General features: G+C 39.9%; 1 protein-coding gene across 1 annotated transcript in view; it reads right to left on the bottom strand.

The window, feature by feature from the left end:
- Window positions 1–27,457, bottom strand: part of LOC113010403 (receptor-type tyrosine-protein phosphatase N2-like) — a 215,930-nt gene that overhangs the window by 21,330 nt on the left and 167,143 nt on the right. The window contains exons 14-19 of the mRNA XM_026149408.2: window positions 20,991–21,188; window positions 13,319–13,466; window positions 11,278–11,351; window positions 5,252–5,329; window positions 2,058–2,177; window positions 1,231–1,397 (exon numbers count right to left, since the gene is read on the bottom strand). Coding sequence (XP_026005193.1) covers window positions 1,231–1,397; window positions 2,058–2,177; window positions 5,252–5,329; window positions 11,278–11,351; window positions 13,319–13,466; window positions 20,991–21,188 — 785 coding nt within the window. The remainder of the gene's footprint in view (window positions 1–1,230; window positions 1,398–2,057; window positions 2,178–5,251; window positions 5,330–11,277; window positions 11,352–13,318; window positions 13,467–20,990; window positions 21,189–27,457) is intronic.

Genomic DNA, 27,457 nt, shown 5'->3' with positions numbered 1-27,457 from the left:
TCTGACTTTTTTGCTCTTCTGATGCCCTACTCGTGAATTCTGAGAACCTTCAGATAAGTTGCATGGGCTAACAAATACACCAAAACTTAAGGACAACGGAAGAGGCTGTTGAACCAAAGGCCGTGTGGCTCCTGAAAGTTAGCCTATTCATCACAGGATGAAAGAAAAGGATCAGTGAGAGTTCCAGTTAGTCAAGCACTGCAACATATCAAGCAGAACAAACAAAAAAGAAAAGCAAAGCACTGCAAAAACATTTATTTATGTAATATTTCTCCCATCCGTACCTTCTTGTTATATTTACATGTGGAGAAGACTGACAGCATGCACACAAAAGCAAATGTTCCGCTACCATTGCTCTGTAGTTTGGTTTTTCTTATGTACACTTACAAAATGAAAACGCAGGCTGCCTTTGTTCTACCGGAGCAAAAGTCGAGGGAAGAAACGGACTGTGGCGATTTTTCCTGAATGATATCATGCAAGGTGTTTCTCAGCTCTGCTGTGGAAATGAATGCTGTTATCAAAGTGGGTTTGCTCCAAAGGCGCCTTTGAAGAGAACTTCCAAAAAGTTTCTTTGATGGCTTCTGAAACCTCAGTGCTTTCTCTATCAACATTAAAAGCTGGCTTAAGTACTTTATGCATTTCAAATGAAAATCAGTTTCAAGTAACTCTTTAAGCAAATTGCAAAGAAGACTTTTATACTATACTATAGAAAAATAGGTTTAAAAAACATACAATGTGCAGGCCATGGTTAAAGAGTAGGAGTCAACTCAAAGGTAGGTAGTATCGCTGTGAGGGATAACAATGCTGCTTTTCACAGCTCCTTGTCTCATGGCTGTTTAGTTTTTCTCCATTTTGTCAAGAGATAACAGTGAAAAGGACCCCGGCACAGGGTCAATGGTCATTTATGATGCATAAGAGGAAACCTTCACCCTTAAAGCAGGACAGATGGTCTTGCTGTAAACACCACGGCACCTCGTAAGAAAGAAAACTGGATGGAGAGAGTTATTGGTCCATGTTTTTGACTCCCTTTGTGTTTTGCCCCAAGATGTTTTCAGTTTTTCTTTTACTGTTAGGTCTGTGCACTGAAAACTAAAAAAGGCCAAATGACTTTATACACATGTTTCTGATGCCTGAGGACTGGAAACAAACCCAGCAGCTTTAGATGACCCAGGAACGAGAGTGAGCTGTTTTGTTTTAAGCTTTCTGAAACTTTCTGAAGAAGCTCCCTACCTGCGGAAGTCAAGTAGTGTTCGGCTAGTCTCCGGCACGTTCTGGTTGAGCCAGGTCAGGAAATGGAACTGAGTGACGGTCCGCGTTTCGTTGGTCTGCATGTTCTTCAAGTAGAAGCTACGAACCAGGAAGTCATCGCACCAGATGTGTTCAGAGACCAGGTTCACCTGGAAGGATGCAGGAGACAGACATGTATTTCCCCATGCATGAAATTTATGGTAGTCGAGAAATGTTCTGATCGGCTTATGTACTTACTAATTCCAGAAGAGTAAATTACTTCTAAATTGAATTATGATGACAAAAACACAGACGTCACGTGATAACTGACTGATTACAAGTGGAAGACAACTTAATATCCCATGTTTTATTAAGACGATAATCCTTTGTGATAAATAATCTTTGATTTTTTATTTGGTCACAGTCAAGTTCATACGATAATTAGCCCTAAAAGTCACATAATATTTATAGTGGGGGGTGGGGCTGAGTTCCCTGAGTAGGAGATGGATCTAACATATGCTATACTGAGTCAGATGCTAATGGAATAAAACTGCTGTAGCCTAACGCCTAGCTGTGTAGCATCCTAAATAATCATGTTCAGCATACACTGGCATTGGTGCAGCCCTGAAACAGGCCAATTTTGCACCTTTCAATGTCTAATTGAAGACTTTCTTCTGATTGGCTGCCCTTCATAAACAGCAGATTTGAACAACATGTGAGAGGATTTTCGCCCTCATTCACAACAAAAATCAAGACAAGTTTCAGACATTTGTATTCAACATATATATGTGACAGAAAATAATAACAGATCTTCTTTGAGTTTGTTTTACCTCGTAGATGTGGTACAGGTTGGATCCTTCATCTGGCCAGTAATGGTAGCACTGCTTCACCCCGCTCTCAACAAGAGGTGTCAACATAACGATGACCACACAGCCATTCTCCCAAACCATCTGCAAACAAAATACACAGGCAGGTAAATGATTGTAGCTCTTTAAAAAGGCCTTATTCCTTTGAAATGAAGTAGATTTTTTCTTGATAGAGACAAGAATGAATGAATTTTTAGTTTTTAATTGTTCCGAATTCATGTATGTTATTCTTTCTTTGCAGCACTTAAGATAAACTTTCTCAAAAGTCTAAATATTCTGCGTTACTTAATGTTCTTTGAAAACTTCTAAGTTTAATCAAAAGTAAAGCGTTAAGAGTAGGAGTCATGTTCTTGAAGGAGCGGAGAGCTTGATTTGGAACAAGATCTCATATGAAGCTGTCAACACCTCCCAGAACCTGCCAACAGTAACACTGACATGTGTCCTCACTCACCCACTCTCTTGGATATCGGTCCATCATTAGTTCAAATTTTGTTCTAGCTATCATTTTGGAAAGGGAGGTGTTTGTTTCACGGGAGCGAGGGAAAAAAAAAAGAAAAATCTTGGTTTGAAACATGCTTGCTGTTTCCAACTTTTGTGAGCAACTACAAGGAAGTAAAGCTTTGTGACAAGTAATTGCTGTAGCAGTTCAGGCTGTTCTCTCCCCCAGCTGGGTCGTTCCACATCTGAGACCCGCCTGTGGTCGTATTTTTCCTTCTGGCAGTCATATTCTCACAGCCGGAGGGTGGGCTTGCTCAGGAGATCCATTCAACGCTGTTCAGAGGTAACAGTCAGCCGTTAATAGAAGCCATAAAACAATACCGCTCCCACATCATCGGGTTAGATTATAAAGATGGCCGCACCTGCCGCTCGGTCATGAGCGCTGCCACACCTTGCCGAAGATTTAGCAGATGTTAATTGCGGTGGGTTTTGAATTACTGCGCCTCTCTGCACTATTCCTCTCAGTCCTCCCTGCTTCAGTGATTAGTCTCATGGATCTAAAAATGTGACAGTGCACTTTTTGAGAAATTGTGTTAATTTGCTTCAGCTGACAGGGTGCAAACTCCGCTGCTGCTGCTGTCTGGAGGAAAAGCTCCCTCCTTTAAAACTCAAGGTTTGTTAAAAAGCTACATTTATTTAAACCCATATTTTTCCACAAAAAAAGTGAAGGGTGTGCCCTGCTCTTTTAGAACGTTTTGTGTACATAAACTTTCTGAAGATGTTGGACTTTTTTCCAGTGTAATAACCTTGGCCGGCTCTTGATTAAGCAATCTGATAAGACACAGTAATGCTAGTTAAATCAACTGGGCCTCAACACAACATGAAGGCTGAATAAAGCCTGAGTACAGAAGCCTGTAAAGCACGGAGAGGCTACTTAATGAACCTGAGATGAATCCATGATGAGCAGCAGGAATCGTCTGAGGCTTTTAGATAAAGTCTTTAAATGATCTTTTTAGCTACAGGCTAAGGCCTGCGGACTGATACGGAGATACTTAGACACCCATATTGGTTTTGTGGCTTCTCGTTCACATCTATTTAGAAAGTCTATTGCTTTTTTAAGGACTGGGACTCCTATGTGAACTACATTATGTGCACTTCTTTCAGGTCAAGGGCATCCATCCTAAAACCACTCTCGCAGATATAGAAGTTAACTGTCCTTTCTTTTTAAATTGGCCTTCTGTACCACTCAAAACTGTAGATATTTCTAGACAAAAACAAGATTTGGACTACAGAAATGGAACAGAAGGACGTTGCAGAAATGTTGGTGTAAAGTGTGAATAAAGAGGAACAGGACCAATATACCAACCAACACTTTTCCTTCCCTGAAAAAGAATTATTTAGAGCTGGACGGGGATTAGTGGAAAGGAAGAAGGAAGGAGGCGAGTAGTGGTGTAATAGGGCTCCCCCAGACAAGACCTCAACATCGCCACCGCTGTCACTACGGAAACCCAGCTTGAGTTGAATGGAAATTCAGCTTGTTAGGCGGAAGTCACACGCCTAACTTCTCACCTCTCCTGCCTCGTTTCAAGCATTTTGTTTGCTTGCTTACTTTGCTGGACTGTTAAACTAAAGTTATTTTAGTTCCACTTTTGTGTAATCATAAATGTGCCACTGTGCACACGCATCTTACCGCACTTCCCACTCGTCTTGACTGCTCACATGAAGCCAAATTTGACATTTTTATTTTATTCAGTCTCTATTTATAAAGAGTGGGTTGGCTAAGCACGCATGCTTTTTAACAGCAGTGGAATGACAGGAACCAAAACAGTTTCGCCGTGGTAATGGGCAGTTTAACAAATGACAGTGTACCTACAAAAATTTTTGTGTTAATCACAACTTTTTAAAGCCTTTTCCAAAAAATAATTGGCGAGCCTATTCGAGAGCACAGTATGCAACAAAACTAAGGTTTATTAAGAAAATAGAAAAGTGGTAATATGGGATTTATTTCCAAATTAACCAAGAAAATAATATTTGGATTCTGTGTTCTTGGTTTTTCTGGATACTTTTCACATCTCAACAAAAAATGAATATCACACAGCTCATTTCAAATGAACTGATTTTTATATTTCACTTTCCTGGATTAGTTGGAACTTCTGTAGTGTAGTGACTCTATGCAAGCCTGAGATTTCTTTTTCTTTGTGCCCCTCCTTGGTCTGCCCAAGTGAGAATCCAGCAGGGATATAACTTGTTTGACAAGGGGACCTTTCCTTCCAACCTCCCTGCTGCTCCACTCAACATACACCTAACACCAAGACTGGCCAGAATAACTTATTGATCTCCTGGTCTTAGATTCAAACCCAATCCAACATTTGGGACAGTGGGAAAAGAGTTTGCTACCCCCTGCATTAACAATGTGTCCCACTGAAGGCCAGTGTGTGTGTGTGTGTGTGTGTGTGTGTGTGTGTGTGTGTGTGTGTGTGTGTGTGTGTGTGTGTGTGTGTGTGTGTGTGTAAAAACAGTGGTGGTGAGGCTAGTGAGTGTTATGGTGAAGGAAAGATTAATAATGACATCCACAGAAATGGCTGGTCTCCTGTGTGACTTGCTGCACTAATAAAAATCGGCTAACTCTTGTTTAAGAGAGGAGATTGTATTGATTTTTGTTTCATGAGTGTGTGTGAATGCATTTGTATTTGTGTGTGTGTGTGTGTGTGTGTGTTTACCTGCCAGAAATCAGCCACAGTGGAGGGCAGGGGACCTTGAGTGGCAATGTAGGCTGGGTTCCTGGGATCGTGATCCATCTGTGGGGAGAGGAAAAAGGACAAGAGGGTGTAAATTTATCAAGGATGGCTCATTTTGAATGGTACAATTCATGTTTGTCCTGTCTCAAATGTTTAGATTTAAAGCCCATGATTATTTTGGATCATTTCTGGAAAACAAATGTTGCACAGTTCTCAGGAAGTTAACAGCACAGCAAGGTCAACTCAGATCTGAGAAGAAAGGATAAATTAGAGTCCAATCATTGGCTCTGACCTTGGTCATCTTATCCTGTAAGTCTACAGAATAACAGACATTTGCAAAGTTTATTCCGATCAGAGAGAATGACGGCTGTTCCAGTTGTTACATTAAGTGTATTTTTTCACTTAAGTGTGATAGTTTTGCATAGATTTAATAATCAAATCTTTGTGCATTCCTGGCTGTTTTTGGTCATTCCTGCTATACCATACTGATATTGTCCAACTTTCCTCATCCTAGTTTCTGTCATCATCATCCTGATCTAAGCAACAACTTCTGGGTCTAGAAAAATAAAGCCAATGGAGAAGTCCCAAAAACTGCAGATAGAGCAACTTGAGATTGGTTTAAAAAGATAACAGGCAGACTGTTAAAATGTACAGCTTTGCAGCAGAATAAACATTGCTGCACCACGCTTGTAGTTGTAGTCCCTTTAAGGTCATGGCCTTATGTTTTTATTTATCACTTGCTCTTCAGTTAACTGTTGTAAGTTTGTGCTCCAGTTTTGGTGTAATTAATTCATTCTAGTATTTTATGTCTATGTTATCAACTGGCAGATACACTATATGGCCAAAAGTACTGGGTCACATACACATTACACCTACAGGAGTTGCTTGGCCATAGAAATCAATGCCATGAAGTTCCCAGGATATAGTTTTTGTGCTGATGTTAATGCCTAAGGAGGTCGGGAACTCTAATTTAGCTGATAATTTAGCACTTCTGTGCTAAATAGGGTCAATCCAAATATGGTCAGTTCTCGAGCCAAACAACCAAGAATGTGATGGCTACAATGCTTATGTTGAGTCTTTAAAAGTAAATGACATAAATGAACCTCAGCAAACTCAGCAGTGGAGTTGCTTATTTAATTGTTCATTGTGATTCTTGGTTTATGTAATGTTTATATTAACTTCATGTAGTACTTAGTGTATTTAGTTTAGTTTAGATTCTTCAAAACCAGGACAAACAGATTCAAACAGCTTTCATCCAACAGCAAACACACTCATCAAAGCAATAACATGAGTGTGTTTGTTCAATTAGGGATGGGTGCAATAGATCCAGATAACAGGACATTATGTCTGTGTCTATTGTGTGTGCACGCATGTGTTTATGTTTGTGTTTTTCTAATGAGTGTGCACCTTTAATTTCATTTGTTACAATGACAATAAAGCTAGTCTATTCTCAGTTCCTCCCTTAGCGTTCTTTCCTCCTGTGTTAAAGTTTTTTGTATTAAGCTTCACTTCCTGTTTTATTTTGGTGAGCCCATGTTCCTTGTGCATTGTCTTGAATTTTGCTTCCTTTACTCGTCTGTTATGATTCTTTTCAGCCATGTCTCATTTTCTCCAGTTGTCTCCACTCCTCTAATCAACCTTTTGTATATGTGTAGTTGCTCTCTTTCCTTTTGCCTTTGTCGGGGTGGCAGCTCACTTTCCTCTCATGTCTCCCAGCGAGCCCTAGCCTTACGTCTCACAAATGTAGTTGAAAGTTTTCAGTTTCTTTCGTAATGTATTTTCCATGCTTAATAAATGGCTTGCTTTTAGTTCATCACAATCCACCTCTGCGTCTCCGGGTTTAGGCACTACACACATCTGACATGAACAAATAAGGAAAAGCAATTCTACAAAATTGATCTTTGTCCATACATGGAAAAAAAACACTATGCTCCAATGGGCCTCCAGGAATGTTCTACAGTGTGTCTTTTTCTTGGTGTAAAAAATAAATTGATATTGGACGCAATATAATATAATATAAAATGGCTAAATACCTCGTTCACAGACACTTTTAAGAACTAATGAGGGGACATGAATCATCACACCCATGCACAAGGAAAAATCCTCAGTGCTTTCGAAATGAGCAAATCTAAGTGCGTTAGTAAAGTGTTCCCCCTGTTTAAAGTACTGAAATTCATTGCTAGAAGCTTCTTAGAGAAGGAGCTTAGCGTTTGCAGAGTAGCTCAGACTTCTTCCTTAACTTAATGAAAATTCCAGAAGGGTGGCGGAGGCGTCGAGAGCAAAAGACAGGAGATGAACGTGAGCTGAATTCGCGAGCAAGTGAGTGACAACCCTGCCAATTACCATGCAAATTGTATAGTAAATGTAATAATTGGCTGACCAATTTAGCTGGAAGCAATTACAGAGGGAAGACAGATAATTTATGGGGTTTTTCCGCACACCAAATTGTCTTTAATGGCCCTCTGTTCCTTTTATGAATGCCAAACAAAAATGCACTTCTAATGAACTTAAAATAATTTTACCTAGAGAGAGAAAAGGCGACACGGTGGCAGCGAGTTTTGCTCATTAAAACGGCGAGAACTGCATCACGGACAAAAAATTGCTGGAGGCAGAAGTGCACTTTTCAAGGCCAAGAAAATATGTGGACAGTCATTTACATATATTTCTTTTAGTTTTTTTCTCGAGGTTATTATTTAACATCAGTGCTGGACTTGTAGCAAAATGACAGAAAACATTTAATTTGATTGTCCATGTACCTGAATATTTATGTCATGTCTGCGAGAGACATTTCTACCCAGTAAGCAGAACTAAGCGTTACACAATATGAGTGTCTTAGGAGCATCAGAAGCTAAAATCTATTGCCTTCCAGTCACATAAGAGGTTTTCAGAATTTCACTCAGATCCGCGACTGCAATGAAGCACTAATATTCCCCTTGCCTATACAGAGCCTGGTTTAGAAAAAACACAGAAGAAACTGGAAGATTCAGAGTGGTAAGATCTGGGAAATTATAAGAAAAGGGTCGGGTAAGGCAGAAAAGAGATTGTAAAGTTTGAAACCTTGTGATGGATGAAGATGAAAACGGTAGGGGAAGATACAGCAGGCTGGGAGAAAATGCAGAGTCACTATAAAGATGAAAAGATGAGCAGAGAAGGAAAGACGCACCAGGAGGGCTCTCTACTCTTGACATCTGTCGTTTTATTTCTTTCTCCACCCTCCCTTTCTTTGCGGAGACACAATGCTTCCTGACATCGCAAAGTGTATCCAGAATTAAACCCCACCATTAGTGACATTGCGAAAGGACAACCGTCTTTCTGTCTTTCACACACACTCCTGTTAATGAGGGAAAAAAAGTGTAGGATGTGACGTGTGTAATTATCCTTGTTATTGGGTTTTTGTCTTTTCTGTGGAAGGAAGGAGTCTGACTAGTCTGATGATGTTACTACAATCTGACACCTCTGTGTGTGTGTTGGTGTGTGTCTGTGTGTTGGGGTTAAAATGCTGGCTGCCAGCTATGTGAATTAGTTGTAATTGTGAGTCTATTTTAGGAAACGATAATCATAACGCTTCTATCACTGAGACAAAACTCATCATGCGCAGATCCTTTTTAAAACTTCTGTCATGACTTGTGTTCATAACAAGTCAAAATCTTTGATCCTGCTCTTTTTTTTTAACCACTTTTTCTCTTTACTTTACATTTTGAAGAATACCAACAAGCAAGCTGTCTTGTCAGTGAGTTTGGCTGGTAGTTGAGTATACTGCAGTCCAGTCCCATAACGCCTGACTTAGACTTCTGTTGAAGGGTTCAGAGGGGTCTGCGGCTACGTTGTAGGTCACGGTGTAGACTTCCCGCTGAACCATAAATTGAAAATATTTTATTTATCACAGGTGAAGCTAATCTACATTGGTGGTAAAGTGTGACCACACTTTAAGATAACAAGCAAACTTGCATTGGGAACTTGTGTTTCCTGTTGTAGTTTGTCATATAGTGTTAGATCCTTGGTTTTTCCTGGGTTATTTCTTTTAACTGAGGTCATTTGGACACGCAAAAGCTCTTTTCAGTGAAATTGGCAGCACTGTTTGCTGGGTAACGTTTCAGGACGGACAGCCTGTGCTACACCCTGATGCATTAACACACTGTGATGTCGAACGAGAGTGGAAACAAAATGCAATATTTGCTTTAATTTTCTTCAGTGCAACTCTTTTAAAACCTTAATCAAAAACTTCAACCGGACTGCCAATAAACACTGTGAGGCTGATTTAAAGTCAGTGTTATCTGCACACGACATGCACCAAAATAAGCGTGTGTGTGTGTGTCTGAGTAATACGTGAGTGATTGATTATGTCTTAGAAAGTGTGTGCGTTTGATTGAGTCTGCAAGGAAACTATTGAGTCTGTTTTAGACTAACGGTGTTTGTGTGTTAAAGGAGGAACTGAGTGATTGATCGTGTTTCTGAGTAACTTTGTGCAACTGAGTGACTGATTATGTGTGTGCGTTGGACTTTAGGCCACACAAAGCATTTGTAAAACTCTGATTAACAAATACAGGATAACCAATAAAAACGTTCCTAAGAAGTTTGTGATCCTCCTGCTTTTCTTTTAAAACATACGATGGCAATGATATAGTTCAAACTTGTAAAAAGACAGAATTAAATGTTCAGCTTTTGTTGCTTAATTAGTGAATTGCCATGTTAGCGTAACTTGTAGTTGTTCCAGACTCAAAGAGCTAAAAAAAAAAAAGTGAGTTTAGCGACCTTATATGTCTAAACTGCATCATGTAAAATGGTAATCCTTGATCCTCCACATTAAAGTTAAGGAAGAAAAGTCACAAGGCATTGAAACCAGGCTGACCAACGGCTGCATTATGCAATAAACTTGCTCATAGCAGAGCCAATTCAAACCCCATTACTACTCACCTAATTTAATCATGTAAATTCATGTAAATGATGTCGAATCAGAACACATGGATCAACCTTACATTCGACAGTTGGTAGAAAACAGCTACTCTAACATACAGATAATTGCTTTGGTGTGAATGTGCAGCATTTTATTTTTTCGGGACAACACCATACAATTGTGTCACGGTGCTTCAGTTACTCTCGATGGAAAGACAAGCACCTTGCATGGACACCATTGGAATGGATGTTTTTTAATGTTGCAGTGTGTGTGTGTGTAGGTACATTACATGTGCAGCTGTTCATGCATGCTTGTTAGTTTTTTAGGTTGTGTGTTCTTTTTGGTTTCAGCATGGTGCACTGCGTGTTTTTAGCGAGTATGTGGGTACGTGTGTTGCTTCGTTTGTGTGCCTGCAACATTAGACAAGGTTGCTCTTTTGTTCCTGTATAGTTTTGATTCCTTCTCTCACATGCTCTCGCCTGCGCACACACAATCGCACACACACGGAGCCACGTTCTGGTGTAACGCCCAGATTTGAAATGCATAGCGTTTCTGTTGCTTTTAATGGAATACCACTGTATCTGCCTCAAGGGAAACGTAAACCTACTACTCAACACTGGTTTCCAAATTGATACACTCACTTACTGAATTCATATGGCTCTTTCTTACCCCTTTCCTTCCTACAGGCTGTTTAAATCTGTACCGTGCCAAAAAGAAAAAGACCCCAGTAAGGCAGACACACTGTAATAGTAAACACAAAGTAGTGTCAAATTAGCATAACCCAAGGTCACAAACAATAGTTTCCCAGGACCCTCCGGATCAATTTTGTTTCCACAAATGAGAAGTGAATCGAGAGCCTCACGCATGTCCTTTCCCACACCTCCCCAGAGCAAATACTCACCTGGGGTGTTTGCTGTATAACAATCATTAATATTCATGGTGCAGAACATACATATTGTGAGAGGCTGCCACCGAAACTAAGCAAGCATTGCATCAAAATTTATATTGGACAACGGTAGGCTGCCTTTGTTTCTGTGAAGCCCCGTGGGGGCTGTGGCAGCCTAGCATAGCAGCGGCGTGAAGCACCGAGTTAGAATGCAGAGGAGGTACTTACGATCGCGCTGGCATTGATGTAATCAGAGTTGCCTTGGCTGCTCTCCACCTTCAAGGTGATTCTGGAGTGATCATCTGAAACAAAAATGGAAGAATTCAGCATATTTCGTCTTTGCAGTGTAAGTGTTCTTTGGTCATGCTATATGCATTATAATGAGGGCTCTCTCTGTATACGTGTTAAGAAAGCTGGATTATAAGTAACATGTCATGAAGCGTGGATTCCCTTCTGCTTTGACAAGGTTACTTTGAGCTCAGAAGGAAACTAGTTGACTTGTTTAAGAAAATCTCTTCTTTACTTTTCCTCAGAGATTTTATTAATTGATTATTAACTTTCTCTGTGTGTCTGTAGGGCACCTCTAACAAATTCACATAACACTTCACACTCATGAGACAAAAGTTTTGAAACTCTGCTGTGCACTGTTGCCTTTGTATTAAGAGCTGTGAGCAAAATAAACACATTAATATATTTGGCTGCTCTACCTCTTACGATTATACTCTCGCATGCTGTCGGCATGGCTGCCACTTTAGAAAATTCAGTCGATGTCTTGCTCACAGCTTTCAAACTCCAGTCCTCGAGGGCCGGTGTCCTGAAACTTTTACATGTGTCCCTGCAGCAACACACCTAAATAAAATTAGTAGGTCATTAGCAAGAGTCTATAGAACTTGACTGCATGCTGAGGTGGCAATTCAGCCATTTGATTTATGTTACAGCAGCTCAAGAGTGAATGAACATGTAGTTTTAGAAGTACTTTTTTAAATTAAACTTACACTTTTATTTAAATTTACTTGAGTAGAGTTGGGGGTTGCCACCATGCAGTGAAGTCTTGCTGATACCCTACAAATTTTATTCAGGTGTGTTGCAGCAGGGACACATGCAGAAGTTTCAGGACACCAGCTCTCGAGGACTGGAGTTCAACACCTCTGCTCTAGCTATGTTATATAGCTAGAGCAGAGGTGTTGAACTCCAGTCCCCACTGAACAGAGTCCAGAAGTGCACGAGAAGATGACCTTGAAGGGAAAATTAGGGTATTTTTTATTTTTTATAGGTAGAGACAGAACTTTTTGATCATATTTAACACAATGAGGCTGAAATTGTATCAAGAATTATGGAGCTATAAAAAATAAACAAAAAAGGTCTTTCCATTGAGGTAACTGGGCAAACACTGGTTAATTTGAGTTGCATAGGAAAATGTGTTTGTTGTGAGGTAGGCAGATCATCCATTTAGTGATTTCTAGAACTAAATTAAAACTGAGGAGCTTCGTTTAGCCTTGAGAGAATCTGCCATAATCATCTGGGATCCTGTGAATTTTTAAGAGGGACAAACTTTCCGAGTTTGTGCATTCTACTCTTGCGAGCACTCCTCCGAAGCCTCCGGTGATCGGCAAAACAGTTCAGAATTTTTTTTTTTCTTGAAGAAGCCAGTGGTGCTTCAAATAGGAAGCACAATTTATTCCTGACAAACTGCTTTCCCTGCTGACAACCTGGATTTCATTAAGCCTCGGCCTGGTGGAGAGAATGGGACAGCACTTTTTTAGATGGGCTATTTCCACAGAAGCTTAGAAATTTTAATCATTGATGAGGTCGGTGCAGGAGAGCTTTAATAGAAAACTAATTTACAACCCTTCTGCTAGCTGCATCTGCTCCAGGTTTCTGATAATACAGGCTGAGCTCAGAATATAAGGGGAGTGTTGTTGAGAGGTGCTGAGAGTAATGCCACCATGTTTGGACGACTGACATCAGGAGGTGTAACAGCCGAATTTTGGTTCCACTCAGAACTGATGGCTTTTGTGCTCCACCAGTAATGCAGTCTTTTCTTTTTGTGTCTCTGCCAACAGAACTGCAACACCTTTTAGGTTTTAAACATGTTAGAGAAACTAAAACACGGTATTATCCAATTTTGTTGATACTAAAGGCAATCGTTCACACTTTGTCAATAAATTAATTAAAGTCTCCTATAAAATCTACTTGTACATTGTACACTACTACTACCTTTAAGACACAGTGGCAAGAACGGAAAGAATAAGAGAAAGTCATTGTTTACATGCTACAACAGCAGCGGAGCGGTTCTTCTTCGCGTTGCCATCCTTGAGGCCGATGGTGCACGCGTTGGGTTCAGCTTGGTACGCACACAGTGCCTCCCACTCCTTCTCCAGGCGATCCTTATTCTTCAGGTGATCTTCCATGTAGGACTGGAGGAAAAGAGTCAATAGAGTAGGTGAGTCAGGCTTATACTTTCCCATCAGAGACAGATTTATATACATGAAACTTGCTGCGGTGTATTCATTATAGGGTTTCCCTTCTTTTAATAATCTTTGATTGCAATTGTTTTTATTGTGCTTTGGCTCAATATGGTCATGCCTTAAAATTCTGATTCTTTTAAAGGCAATCCTTAAAATTTCTGGTTCAGGATGACAACCATCTGAACTAAACCAATTACGATCCTCTATTTTAGAAGCTACATTTTTCTAATCTTTATTAAACGTTGTGAGTTTTTTCTCCAGGAACATTCAAATGAAAGCAAATAATTATCTAGTGGTGCCATTAAACCAAAGTATTAGTGCCAAAATGCATATTGCTATTTCACTTTATAAGACACACCTATCTTTAGCAGTGTATGCCATTACCTATTACCTATTAATTAATTCACTGACTTTGATCAACTGCCTACAAATTATTACCATAACACTTGGCAAAGCCATGGTAATGGTATCTGATGGTGAACAGTGATGCTTTGTTTTTTAAGCAGCTTTGAAAATGAGCAGCTCGGAAAATATGGACGGTAGGCTCGTTTTTTAATGGATGAGGCAACGGAATGAGCTGGTGTGGTTCTTTAAATGGTACCAGCGGTGATTTATGGTGGCAGTTACAAATGGGACTGATCTTAATCAGAATTAGCTTCCAAAAAAGGCCTAATGGCTTTCTGCTAAAATGAGAGGAGTTTGTTAAAAATGGAAGTCGACCTGAGCAGATGTCCGCGCGGCGGAAGAAAATGGAGAACTGTCCAGATGAAATGCACGTATATGATTTTTAACATACAAGCACATGCCTACTCCAATGGCTAACGTCTAAGTGTTGAGGCTTGTTAGTTTCATTAAGTGAGCTCAAAATACTCACTGTTGAACAGCAGGCTTTACACATGACACTGCATTCACACGCACATACACACAACCCTACTGAAACACACAGACTTTCCTTGTAGTATCAGCTCTCTATTAAATTTGTCTCAGAGCTGCTAAAAGCAGCAATGATGTAACAGGAGGTCACAAGCTGCGACCCTCCACCTGCACGCAGCCGCTTATCAACAGCGGGAGGCCCGATCCATCAAAAGGCACACAAAGAAAATGCACATACACACATCTGAAGTAGAAACCACACATAAAGGTTTTCGTAAGGTCACATGTACAAAAAATAGTTCACCCACATACTGCAAAGACACAAAAGAAACATACGCAGGCAACAAGATACACACACTAAGCAAACACTCAAATACACACACAAAATGACAGAATATACACATGCACATAGAAAGCACGTATATAACTTAGGGTGCAGAAAGACACACAGTCCTACAGAAGACACACACACAGAGTCCAAATCTGATGCCTCCCCCCAACTGCCCTCTACCCCCTGCCCCTCTCTCTCCTTCTCTAATGCCAGAGTAATAGGGTTTTGTGGCTGTGTAAAGGGATTATTGCAATCCAATCAGGAGGTGCTGAGATCACCATGTGTCGGCCAAAGACTGAATAATCCCCTTACTGCAGGGGGGGGGGGGGGGGGGGGGGCTTACAGCTGCCAAAGGTGCTCAATAAAACCCGCTACGCAATAAGACTCTGCTCGAGCCGCCATTGTGGCTCTGACGCGCCACCTAAGCACCTGTAGGAAATGGGAGCATGAAAGCTGGTCGCATAGGGAGGTTGACGTAATGCAGCAGCCATTTTGGATCGAAAGAGAGTGAAAAGAAAGGGGAAGTGGGTGGAAAGAAATCACTGTGGGATACTGTTACTCAGCAGGGAAGGGTATCCAGTTGTGGAAAACACATTTATCGAAGCCACTTCGAGTGCAATTTCAGGGGACCTGTGCTCTACTTCAGCATTTCTATTTTATGCTCCACTTCATGTTAGAGCAGAATACATATTACCTGACTATATTTATTTAACGGTAATAACAGTTTCTGTGCCGATGATGAATTATTTTTGACTGGAGGTTAGCTTCACACTGACCATCTGCAGAATCTGCACTTTTACTTTGAAAATGTAGCTGAACTCGTAAATTTAGCTGTTAAAACCAAGAATAAGAGACTTGTTACAGAGATTTTTTTTCTTGTGGAACAGCACCTTCTTCCTGCACTAATGGTGTCATACTGGAACAAACATCTTACATAAGGTGCTATCAGCGCCAGTGATGAGGCTTTTAAGAGCTAATCTAAATGTCTTAAAAGAGTCTTCTTTATATCTGATGCATTCTGCATCGGTGTAGGAAGTACAAAAAGGCTTCCAAAGCTTTCATGAGGACAAGAAAAGATGGATCGATGTTGCATTATATACATTTTAGAACAAGGTGCCACTTCAACAAGTAAGTAACTTTAAAACTTAAGTCTATTTGCAGATACAATTAATGCTGAGGGTCCAATTAAGAACTAATGAAATTTCATGCTCTAAGTATTTTGCAACAATTCAGGCAACAATCTTCCCATTTGTGAACTCAACACAAACACATAATGCATCATAACCAATCCATCGACATCCATCTTTTTTTTTTTTCATCCATCTTTTCACACAGAGGCAGCTATCTTATTTTTAGTTAAAAGCTGACATCATCCTAACTTCTCCGCAGCTGAATGCTTCTTCCTCCTCCTCGGCAGACCACATTAGAGTGATTTAACATCCATTTCCCGACGCACATTCATCCTCCAGCTATTGCCCTGTGACCTATCAACTCTACAGATCACATCCCAGCTGGCCTGATGGTGAGCTACGAAAACCACAACAGATTCCCAGCATGGCTAATCTCGACGGAGGCCTCCGCTGCAGCATAATCTATAACACTTACTTGGCCAGCAACAAACGACAAGATAATGTGCTTTATATATAGAGTCGCCTAATCCTCTTAAGACACAAGCAGAGAGGATGTGGGGGAGGTGTTGGGGGCAGGGGGGGGGGGATCTCGGTCCCAGTCACATGGGACCAAGTAATACATTAACGTAGATAAGATGGTGAAAGCTGTTTCGCCTCAAATTAAAATCAGTGGGTGGATGATGACATGGAATTTGCCAGGGGTTTACGAGAGGCAATTAATTTTTGTAGGGAGGTGGGAGGGCTGGTGGAGAGGAGGGGCACTGCAGCTCACGAGCAGTCACGTTATTCCTTTCTTTGAAGCTGGTGATTTTTATTAATCACTCAACAGTTGCCTCACTTGAGTGCATGGCTGGGCATTAGATATAAATATTTACTTTTTCAAAGCAGAGCCAAACTTGTCTTGCTTAGTAATGGATTTGATCTCCTGCTGTGACGGTTCACCGAACGACTCAACTTTTCCCGAAACATACCGACTGTAACCCAGGTTTGTTGCCATCAAATTTGCTACTCAGGTCCCACATCATGGTGTGAAATTCAAATGAGCTAACTGTGATTTGTTTTCTTTTGTTATTGTTTTTTTTTACAGTTGTCACTGCAAAACAAAAGTATGAGAAGTCACAAGTAGGCACTTTTCAAAATGGTGGACAAGAAAAAGGCAGAACAGAATTGGGAAAGCAGTGGAAAAGGATGAAGAGTAAACACAAAAAAAGGCAATAGGGTAAGAAGAATATGCAATAAAAAGCTGCGTGGATGAAAAAGCAGGAAAATTGGGTAAACGGTAAAAAAAACAAAGAAGAAGAATGAAAGATGGGAGGGGCATGAAGAAAAAAACGGTTAAGAAAATTGGTAAGTGGCTTTTTGCTTTTTGAACTTTTCTCCACCCGGAGAACTTGGGTTGAGAAAACAATCTGACCTTTCGGTTTCAAAGAGTAGCGGGCTGGTTTAAAACTATCATGTTCCTTCCTTGATTTCCTGACATTTTGAAAAAATAATTTTTTTCTACATGACACTGGTATTATTAGATGGAGTCAGCTTGGACAACTCAGAGCTTTGTTTCACTGAGACCGTGGAGCTGTCCAAGGTGCTGAAGCACACTTCCAGGCCAGTCTGTGTAATACGATACATCTGCTCTCTCTGTTTTCAATCTCTCTGCTCTTTTCTCTCTCAGGCCAAAACTGAAGTGGATTAAAAGGAAATGACATAACTGAAAAAGCTCACAGCCTGCTAACATTAACTAAAAACCAACATTATCACGGCCCGTGTTGATGAGCACGCTGTGACTTACAAACTACCAGAATCCTCAGTGTCCTATCGGTTTTATTTCCTCAGTGGAAACAACAACATGGACTTCAAGTTAAATGAGACATCAACTCCTCGTCTACACAGAAGGCTCCTAATAAACCCAGTCCACTGGGAAAGGTTTACTATTATTAAACAGCATAGATGCAATTAAAAGGAGTCCATTTGAGTTACATTTTATGTTTATACTCCAACGACTAAACAGCAACCATTATTAAATGGGCACAGTAAAAGCATATCTGACTGCATACATTTGTTAGATGAATAAAACATCGTGATCTTTGAAAATCCACCGTTCTGGATGTAGCAGAGGATGCTTCTATCATTATTCTGACAGTATTGCTGGTATCACAAAATACTGCAAAAACCCAGAGTTGTTCCTGTATGTGTACGTATACATATTAATTCAGCGGGTGTAAGTTTTATATCTTCATATATATTTATAAATATACAAAGCACCTTGAGGCGACTGCTGTTGTGATTCGGTAACATATAAATAAAACTGAAATGAATTGGTTATCAAAAATCTACGTCATAACTAATCGCTCAACTAAAGCAAGTGCAATTATTTCCTAATCCCAACTGCATCTGAGTAAAACCATTGCTTGTAATTAGAGGAATTAGAGTGTTTAGTCAGTATGGTCTGACTTAGCCCAATTCTCTTTGTCTGGAACATCCCTGGTGTTACTTTTAGAAGAAGAAAGAGCAACATCATGGTGTATTTTGGTAGCAGGAGCACCAAACCAGAAAATTCCCTCAAAACTTTGGACCTACTTAACCTAAGGCAGCTTCTAACTGACACTAGATCACAGATGCTGACCAAGGATTTTATTGGTATACATGTCCAAAAGTTAGAGTGTAAACTTTGCAAATCACAGTTCGACAACATGGCATTGGCATATCACCTAAAAACTGCAGTCTTACTTGTCTACATTCATCAGTTTAATGCTTCAGACTTTGAATGGGAAGATTTCTTTAACATATTTTTTTCCCACCATGTTTGGTCTAAAAATGATTTCATAACAGGCACCCCATAGTCTACTGTTGCTCATTTAAACCCACCAACCTATCACCTCTCCCTCAGGACACATTCATTTGTTGAAGAGTAGGTAATGATTTTTATCCAAGTCATCAAATATCCTCTGTTTTCCTTCCTGATTTTAAGATTGGGTTAAAAACAATAATACTTTTTGACTCCTTATAGACTTCTTTTGGAAAAGGAAAATTGTTATTAGTGAATTTAGAATTTAACAATTTAAAGGTTTAAATTAATTTTATGGGGATGAGGGTCTCTTGTTCTAAAAAGAAAAGGCACCATATTATATGTATGAAATGTTGTGATGAAAAAGTCCACTTACACTTTTTGAATTTGCTCTGAAGAGGCTTTTAAAATTTGCATTCATCTCCATCACCTACACAAAATTAATCATCATAGACACATTAGAGTCACTTAGTCTGTCTCCTTGGTTCCCTCTCATCGTTTTATACATTTGTTGCTATGATTTAACAATTTCAGCAATCATCCTGACCAGACTGTGGCCCACACACTGACTGAATGCTTGACAAACACTTTATTTCATGCCACTCTCCAGCGGTGACACCTCTGCAGATATGGATTCATCTCACGGAGATAAAGTAAACATACCTGCAGAAGTTCAGACCTTGTTGTCAAAACTCAAATCTATTTTCATCTGTATGTGACCTAAGCTTTTTATATGCATGCATTATATACTGTGGGTGCGTTTGCCAAACGTTTTAGCTTGGCTGTACGCTTGTGTAAAACAACAGAGACACTCTGCAGCAGCAAAGGGCTGCAGAGGGAGTCATCTCTCCTGAACACAACTCTGGTGCAACTCTCTGGGGTAATTAGTATCTTTGTGCCTATTGAACACATCAAAAAGGCCGCTCTTTCACATCTTGCCGGCAGCCTCATATTGCACGGAGAGAGAGGAGAGAGAGGTGGAGGCAGGGTGGGGGAGTTGGGATGAGGAGGTGGTGGTGCCGTGGGTGGTGGGTTGTTGAAGTGAGTAGGTATGTATCGCAATTATGATGGCGCTTGGCAGAAAGCGACCAAGGTTCAATAGAGATTTTCATCTGCTGTATTGAAGAGGGAAATAAGACTGCTTATAGAAACTGTGGGTGTAATGAGATGTGCAAAAACAAAAAAAAAGACAAGAAGAAAGATGAGAGAGAGAGAGATACAAGAGGATAAAAGTCTGTGTGTGTGTGTGTGTGTGTGTGTGTGTGTGTGTGTGTGTGTGTGTGTGTGTGTGTGTGTGTGTGTGTGCGTGTGTGTGACTGTGTGTGTGTGAGAGAGGGGAAATTATCAGTACGGAATATAAAATTAAGTAGTTTGTAGTAGTTTGAGTTTAAAAGACTGGTTAAAATGGTAAACCAAGTGGGAGGCAAGATGATAAAAATGGAAGATAAAAAACATCCTATTAATAGAATAATTAGAACAGAACAGAAATTTACTCTAAATATTATTTTGTAAACTCCTTCTCGGGGAAATTAACCTACTTTGATAATCCAACTGAATCCGACTGAAGTTTTCATTGTTTTCTCTGAACGATCAATATTAGACATCTTATTTGGGCCACTGACGTCATTTTCACTTGGCACAGGAGCTGCAGTGTTGGTTCCTAGAATTAATTTAATTGAACATTTTGACGATAGCCTAACATAAGGTTATTATTTTAAGAGCAACTTACAGAAATAAGTTGCAACAATCTCATTTTGTTCGTTATTTTGATGCATTTTTCATTCACATTCGTAGAAACACGAACACCAAAAAGCACAACACAGGCTCTGCTGGATGAAAAGCTAAACCACTCGAGATGTGGGCACATTTAGTTTAACCAAGGGATCCATTGCCTAGTGTTATTCTTCTCTATTTTCTTTTCTTTTTAAAATAAACTGATTTCATCAGCTCTGGGTGTGTAATATAGGGTGCACGTGTGTTGGTGTTATAAAGAAAGGTACTCTATTTAAAATAAAGATAAATTATGAACTTTACAGAAAACAAAACAAAAAAATCAGTTACACTAATGTATTTTTTTTCTTTACTAATAAGGATTAGGAATACTATAACAAATTGAGGTAACTACAATTTCTATTTCTAAAAATGATAGCTCTATTACCCAGCAGTGCCAATTAGTTAAAAACTGTAGTGGACTAAAGTTTGTTCGTCATTTGACAATTTCATTCAGATCCAGTATTTTTATTTTCACATGAAATATGTTTGCAGGGCTGTTAGTGGTGAAAAAGTGAGCTGCTTTCGACATATTTCACATTGTATTGTGTGATGATTACATCAAAACTGCTCAGCTGGAAACTCACCAGGATCATGTGACCGGTTGAGATGTCCATATTTGAGTGGGCGGGCTCTTCGCTCCAGGAGGAAATGCTGCTCCGTGCCGAGGGGCTGACGGCTTGACCGCCATCGCTGAACTGAGAAGAGACGCTGTTGATCCTGGAGGAGATGGGCTCCGGACGCTCGGCTGGGGGCTTGACTGCCATGCGCTGCCGACACAGCTCCTATGGGAAGGAAGGCGCTACAGATTAGTCACTGCCGTCACGTAGGTGGGGCCTAGTAGTATTTTACTCATGCATGACTTACGACACTTGGCTGACAAATTTGTTTGAAATATCTTAACACTACTGATATAATTAGAACTAACAGCAGATAATGTTGCCTTGCTGTAGCATGCTACCTTCAAAGGGAAGTGAATAAATACACCTGACAGTTTGTAAACGGTAAAATAAAAACCCCACTAAAACATGGAGACAGACTGAGAGCTTGCTTTTGCTGCAGTTGCATCTGATGAGGTTGTTTCTCTTTGATGAACAGTAATGGTGGTAGCTGAGTTTAATGTTTTCGTATGCTGCTGTGTTGCAGTTGTGGTCACTATTATTATCAGAATCTTAGCAAGCTTTTGAACCGACCTTTATTTGACACATGTCAAATAAAGTTGTGGCTGGTTAACACTCATTGGTTTCTTCATAATTGCTGCCCAGGGACTAATTATTAGAGCAACAGCTAATAGTACAGTACACACCATGGTTGGTTTTTAAAATAACTGAACAGTAAAATCAACTAAGCAAGTGAAGAATTAATCACTCTGATCTTATTTCAAAGAGGTTTATTTATTATGTGACAGAGACAGCTACTGATTAATCTCTGGCTCCTGTCTCCCTCCCTTCACCCTCAACCGGCCAGGGCAGATGGCCCCGCCCCTCCCTGAGCCTGGTTCTGCTGGAGATTTCTTCCTGTTAAAGGTTTTTTTTTCCTTCTCACTGTTGCCATAGTGCTTGCTCATAGAGGCTTGTCTGATTGTTGGGGTTTCCCTGTATTATGTTAGGGTCTTTCCCATACAATATTAAGCATCTTGAGGTGACCATTGTTGTCATTTGGTGTTATAAAAATAACACTGGAATGAACTGAATTTAGCATGTTAACAAGTTAGCACTGGCTGGTACCCTTTTGTACCATGTCTGTCTTCCTCATTTCAGAGGAAAAATTAACCCTGGCGAAATAGTGTATCACTTCTTCTGTAAAGTGATTGATTGTGATGGAAAAAACAGACAGCTGAAGAATAACACAGTACATCCCAGAAAGGCTGAAGCTCTTGGCAAGCAACAACTGTAGCACAAAATGGATATGATGGAGAAATGGACTAACGTCAGCACTGCCTAAAACTAGAGTAGCTGCAAAACACCAGCTACCCCATATACATATGTAATTCACATTTAAAAAGCAGTGTTTTAGGTCACATGGCCATCACTTGAAGTCAGTCATAAGTTCTCAGAATCAAAGTTGACAGTCCAAACTTTTGCCAGCGGAACAATGAAGCTTATTTAATGACTTGAGGGTTCTGTACATATGAGTGTAACATTCCTGAGCTCATTAAGAACCGTTAGTTTCATCGTGTTAATTAGCATTTCCTTCCAAAAAAATCCTGCCTTCTTTATAATGTGTATTTGTGAGTGTTCTTATTATTTCTCTTTTTGTCCTCTAAAATCTAAAAGGCTTAAAATCATAAAAATGAAAAAGGGCCACTGTGGGCATAATGAGTGAATGTGAGTAAAGAGTGGATTCAAGCAACAGAAAATGGGATTTGCTATTAAAATTGGGCTTAGTGTATTCTGACCTTCATAAACAACTTTCAGTGACAACTTGTGTAGTCATGCTCCTGTAAATCACAAGTTAGTAAAAAACCAAACAAAACACACGAAAAAACAGCAAACTCACAACAAAAAGAATAAAACTAAAAGACATTTTGAGCAAAACTGAAATCCTTCCGACTGGCTGTAAACACCTGGGCAGGAATGGTGAAAGAACCAGACACTGCTGAATGCTGGCCAGCTTCCAGGATGTTGGTGGAAAAACAGCATGCATGCTCAGCAAGCTTCCCCTGAATACATAAAAAAAAAAACTTTATAAAAAGGTTTTGGCAAACTATGCCGCTCAGTTTCTTAGCAGCAAGTACAATATCTTCATACGCCTGAGCAAACTGTCATTTTCTGGATACGTGACCACAATGAAATATTGACACCACATCGAACTTTCAGTCTGCGTCTTCTCTACACAACTCCCAGCAGGACCTTTAGTGAGCTGTAAGGAATGACTGTGCCACTTGATACAAGAGGAAGGAAAAACACACAGTTTTTGATAATCCAGAACAAAGATGTGCAGAACTAAAACCCTCATGTTACAGTTAAAACTATCTGTGACCTTATCTGACATGTTTAAATGCTACTGATTATTTTGTGGCATATAATGTTTCGATCTAATTTCCTCAGTTTTGTTTTGAACATACATCAAAAAACTATCAACGCAGCACTTCATGTGTGGATGTAAAGAAACTCAAAGACAAAAGTTTAAGACTGTGAAGCTAAAGATTTAAAGATGTTGCTATACGGTAAAATAGCATTGTGGTATTCTGCGATAACCATCATGTGTAACACAATTGGCTGTTTTTTGAAATATCTTTAAAGGTGAACTTTTTCATTTTTTCAAATGGCATTTAAGTTAGCAATATTGAGAATGATGAAGGTGGTTGCCTTTTCTACTCTTTCAATAAATTTTATAAAATAAGATTATATTTTGATTTCTCAGAATGGGCAACATTTTTAAAAAAAATCGTAGTGTTTTTGGAGGGCATATTCCTTTAAAAAAGAGAAAGATACATGTGCTAATTTAGTGTTCAACCCTTTATTTGACTGGGTTTTTAGGCCAAGCAGAGGGGTATACTCGACATTAAAATAGCGTGCACTGTTTTAATGCGTTTACAGTGTTGGATGACTTGTTTTACTGAAAAATGATGAGAAACAGTCTTTAGAGTACATTTTCCTTGGTTTTAGCGTTGTGTCAGAAGTGTTTTCCAATCAGCAACATGCTTAAACTCTGCTGTGCTTTTTCTCATTTTCTGTAACATGTATCCTGTTTCAGAGATGGACTCTACCAAAGATTGAAATAAGGTCAACATGTGTGGAAGTACACCCTGTTATTAAAAGCTCACCCTTCAGAAAGCTCTTCTCTGATTTCTAAGGATATATCCTTAATAAAGTTATTTCAGGAACACAACTCTGTCTGGTCTGCCCACCTGCTCATTCTTTGGGAGGGGCGGCCAATCAGAAGAAAATTGGCTAAAAAAGACAGTAATCTCTTGATTTAAATAGTGGGCTTCAGAGAAATAAGGATTGTATAAGATAGTCTCAGTATTGAGAAATTTAGACCCAGCCATGCAAAAAAGGCTGTGTAGCTCACCTGCCACAGGTGTAACATTTGCCTGGCTCATGAGATGGTTCAACACACAACAGGTTATATTCAAATAAATCTCTTTCAAATTGAATGCAGCTTGGAGACGGGCCTTGGGGGAATCTTTGTTTCTGTTTGCCCAATTGGCTGATTTGGTTGTGGGTGTATAATTGCTTTGTTTTTATTGTCTTCCTGTCTCATACCCAACCTCTTTGAATGCTGTAACTAGAATCTTTCCTTAAGTCAGACAACCTGTTAGTCTAACAATAGCTGAAGTTTTGCTGTCATTTTGAACCTGCCGAGGTTTATAGGTAGTACAGAAATAAGCCTTCTGCATTGGAAATTAAGCAGGCTTTCAAATAAACCCGGTTAATAAAATCTAAATAATAAATAAATAAAATCATCTAATAATTGAGTAAATTTGTAAAGGAACAGTTACCTGGCACATCCTTTGCTTTGTACTATTTTAAGCCATACATCACCTGCACGAGCCTACAAGGACAGTGACTACAACAGGAGACCTGGACCAAAACTCTGTGGGTATCTGTGTTTCTTAATGAGAGAGACGCAGATGATTAACTGACCCCGTGTTTGATTGACGGTGGAGGTAATGTGAGCAGGCCTTCATTAGTCCGTATCTGATCTGTCTGATGTTCTCGTAGGTCGGCACGCTGACAATGATCTATGGGCTCGGACACAGTCTCATAAATGTGTGCAGATTATTAAAGTGCTTCGATGCCTGGCCCGGGGATTCTGACGGCGCTGCGGGCGGTGGTGGGGAAACATAAACACGCTTGGATTTAAAAGAAGTGCGTACTAGAAGCTGTTAGAGGAAGCACTGACCTACAGTTAAGTAAAGTCTCAAGTGCTGCTTTTATTTTTAGACTTGCAGTGTCAGTGCTTTGCAGCAGCCTTGTTTTTAGCACGTTTTAAGTTTAGTATGTAAGTATTTAGCATCTAAGTTTGTGGTTTTTAAGTTGAAGGCAGCTTTTGGGTTAGGGTTTAAAACTATTTTGAGTGGTCCTGATGACATTTTATATATTAAATAATTAAATTGTCAATAAAAAAAGATCAACAGCCCTTTCACATGTCATTATTAAAACTAGTCACAATAAGGGCATCCCAGCGTCAGTTATCATTACTTATCATTACATAAGCATAACTGACGTTGGCATCCATTCCCATGTGGATTTTTACTTTCCAGTGTATGTAGAAATATTTCTCAGGGTTCCTGAGTCAATGGAGAACACTGAGAAGTAATTCTGGAGAGTTTTACAGTATTACTCTTATTTATTCAAATGTTTGATTTATGGATGGAGGCTAAGTGGATTTATCAGATTTAGCCGTGTGTCTCTGGTTACAGATCTGCAGTGCTGTTAGTTCAGGGTTGTAAATCATCTTATCTCGTAATAACACCACTTTAATCGATATTCTGTATCAAATGATTAATGTATTAAATAGTTAGCTGTGTGATAACTGCATTATTGTATGATGAGGTGTCCCATTACGACCTTGACTGACCCTGTTGGAGATGTTTTTGGCATGACTAACTTTCCTGATGTGTTCTGAGTAGTTGGAGGTATAGACCACACTAAAGGCTGCACGTCCCTTTATGAATGATGCTCACTAGTGTTAAGGACAGGATATATTTTATTGTTTTAACATTTAAATGCGAAAAAGTAAAATGGCCTGTATTTGTATGGCACTTTACTAGTCCCTAAGGACCCCAAAGCGCTTTACACAACCAGTCACCCACACATTCACACACTGGTGATGGCAAGCTACATTGTAGCCACAGCCACCCTGGGGCAAGGCTGCCAAACACTGGCGCCACCGGGCCATCTGACCACCACCAGTAGGCAACGGGTGAAGTGTCTTGCCCAAGGACACAACGACTGTCCAAGCCGGGGCTCGAACCGGCAACCTTCCGATTAAGGCGAACTCCCAACTCTTGAGCCACGATCGCCCCGCGAAGTATTGAGAAAGACACACAGACTGTTGTCACAGCTCACACAGGGGGTTTTATGGCACCACACAAACTACCCAATGTCAAATCTTTAATAAAAGACCAAAATAGGCCCCATAAATATCCTTCTGGCTGCTAACTACACCAGTTTGCCCGATTTCCTGTTTTTGCTACATCCTCTGAGCTCCATTTTTTGTGTTCAATCCGCTCAATCACACCGAATTGTGGGCGTTTTGTCACACATGATCAACAGCATTCATACCAGAACAACTGCACACGGTGAACTTTGCAGCTGCAGCAAATTTTTTTATGATGTAATTAAAACTGCCTCAAAATGGCTTCCCTCCGAGAGCCAATTAGAGCTTAAAAAAAAAAATAAAATAAAATAATGTGAAGGAAGAATATAACTCGGGACAGGTTTAGAGTGTGAACAGTGCAGATTTACAGTGCCAACACCTCCCCCATCCCGGAGCAGTGTCCATACAAACACGAGTATCTTTTTCTTTCTTTCTTTCTTTCTTTCTTTCTTTCTTTCTTTCTTTCTTTCTGTCTTTCTTTTCTTTTTTCTTTTTCTATTGATTTTAACTATACACACTTCATCACTTTAATGACTTTGGTTTATCATCAGCATGCCAGTCTGATGCGTATTTTCCAGCTTTGACTAAACTGACAGAAACACCAAACAACACATGCTAATGCCTTTGGCACTAATATCACTCAAAGCCTACTAAAGAGTGGTTGGCGTTCCCTCTCTTTCTTCTTTGATTCAAAATCGTGACCACTCACGAGTGAACAGCCTTCCACCTTCAACTTTTTGCTTGTTTATGAGCATGTACGCTAAGTGCACTGAATGCAAAGCAGCCATGCTGTACGGTCGTGCATTACTTGGGACTCTGTAACAGTTGGGTTCCACTGAGTCTTTTACTAAAGACATTACATCTTGTTTCTGCTCAGTGGCACTGAATCCATGCAGTCTATTAGATGCTTTTAAGCGAAACCCCTATTGTTAGTGTATTCAAGGTCATCCAAAAGCCCAGTGCTGTGCCAAACAGCAGATATTGTAATGCAGCAAATGAAAAA

This window comes from Astatotilapia calliptera, chromosome 18 (assembly GCF_964374335.1).
Source record: "Astatotilapia calliptera chromosome 18, fAstCal68.1, whole genome shotgun sequence".
In the NCBI taxonomy this organism is placed as follows: domain Eukaryota; kingdom Metazoa; phylum Chordata; class Actinopteri; order Cichliformes; family Cichlidae; genus Astatotilapia; species Astatotilapia calliptera.
Note: the sequence above shows the minus strand (reverse complement) of the source record. Positions and strands in the feature narration are given on the sequence as shown.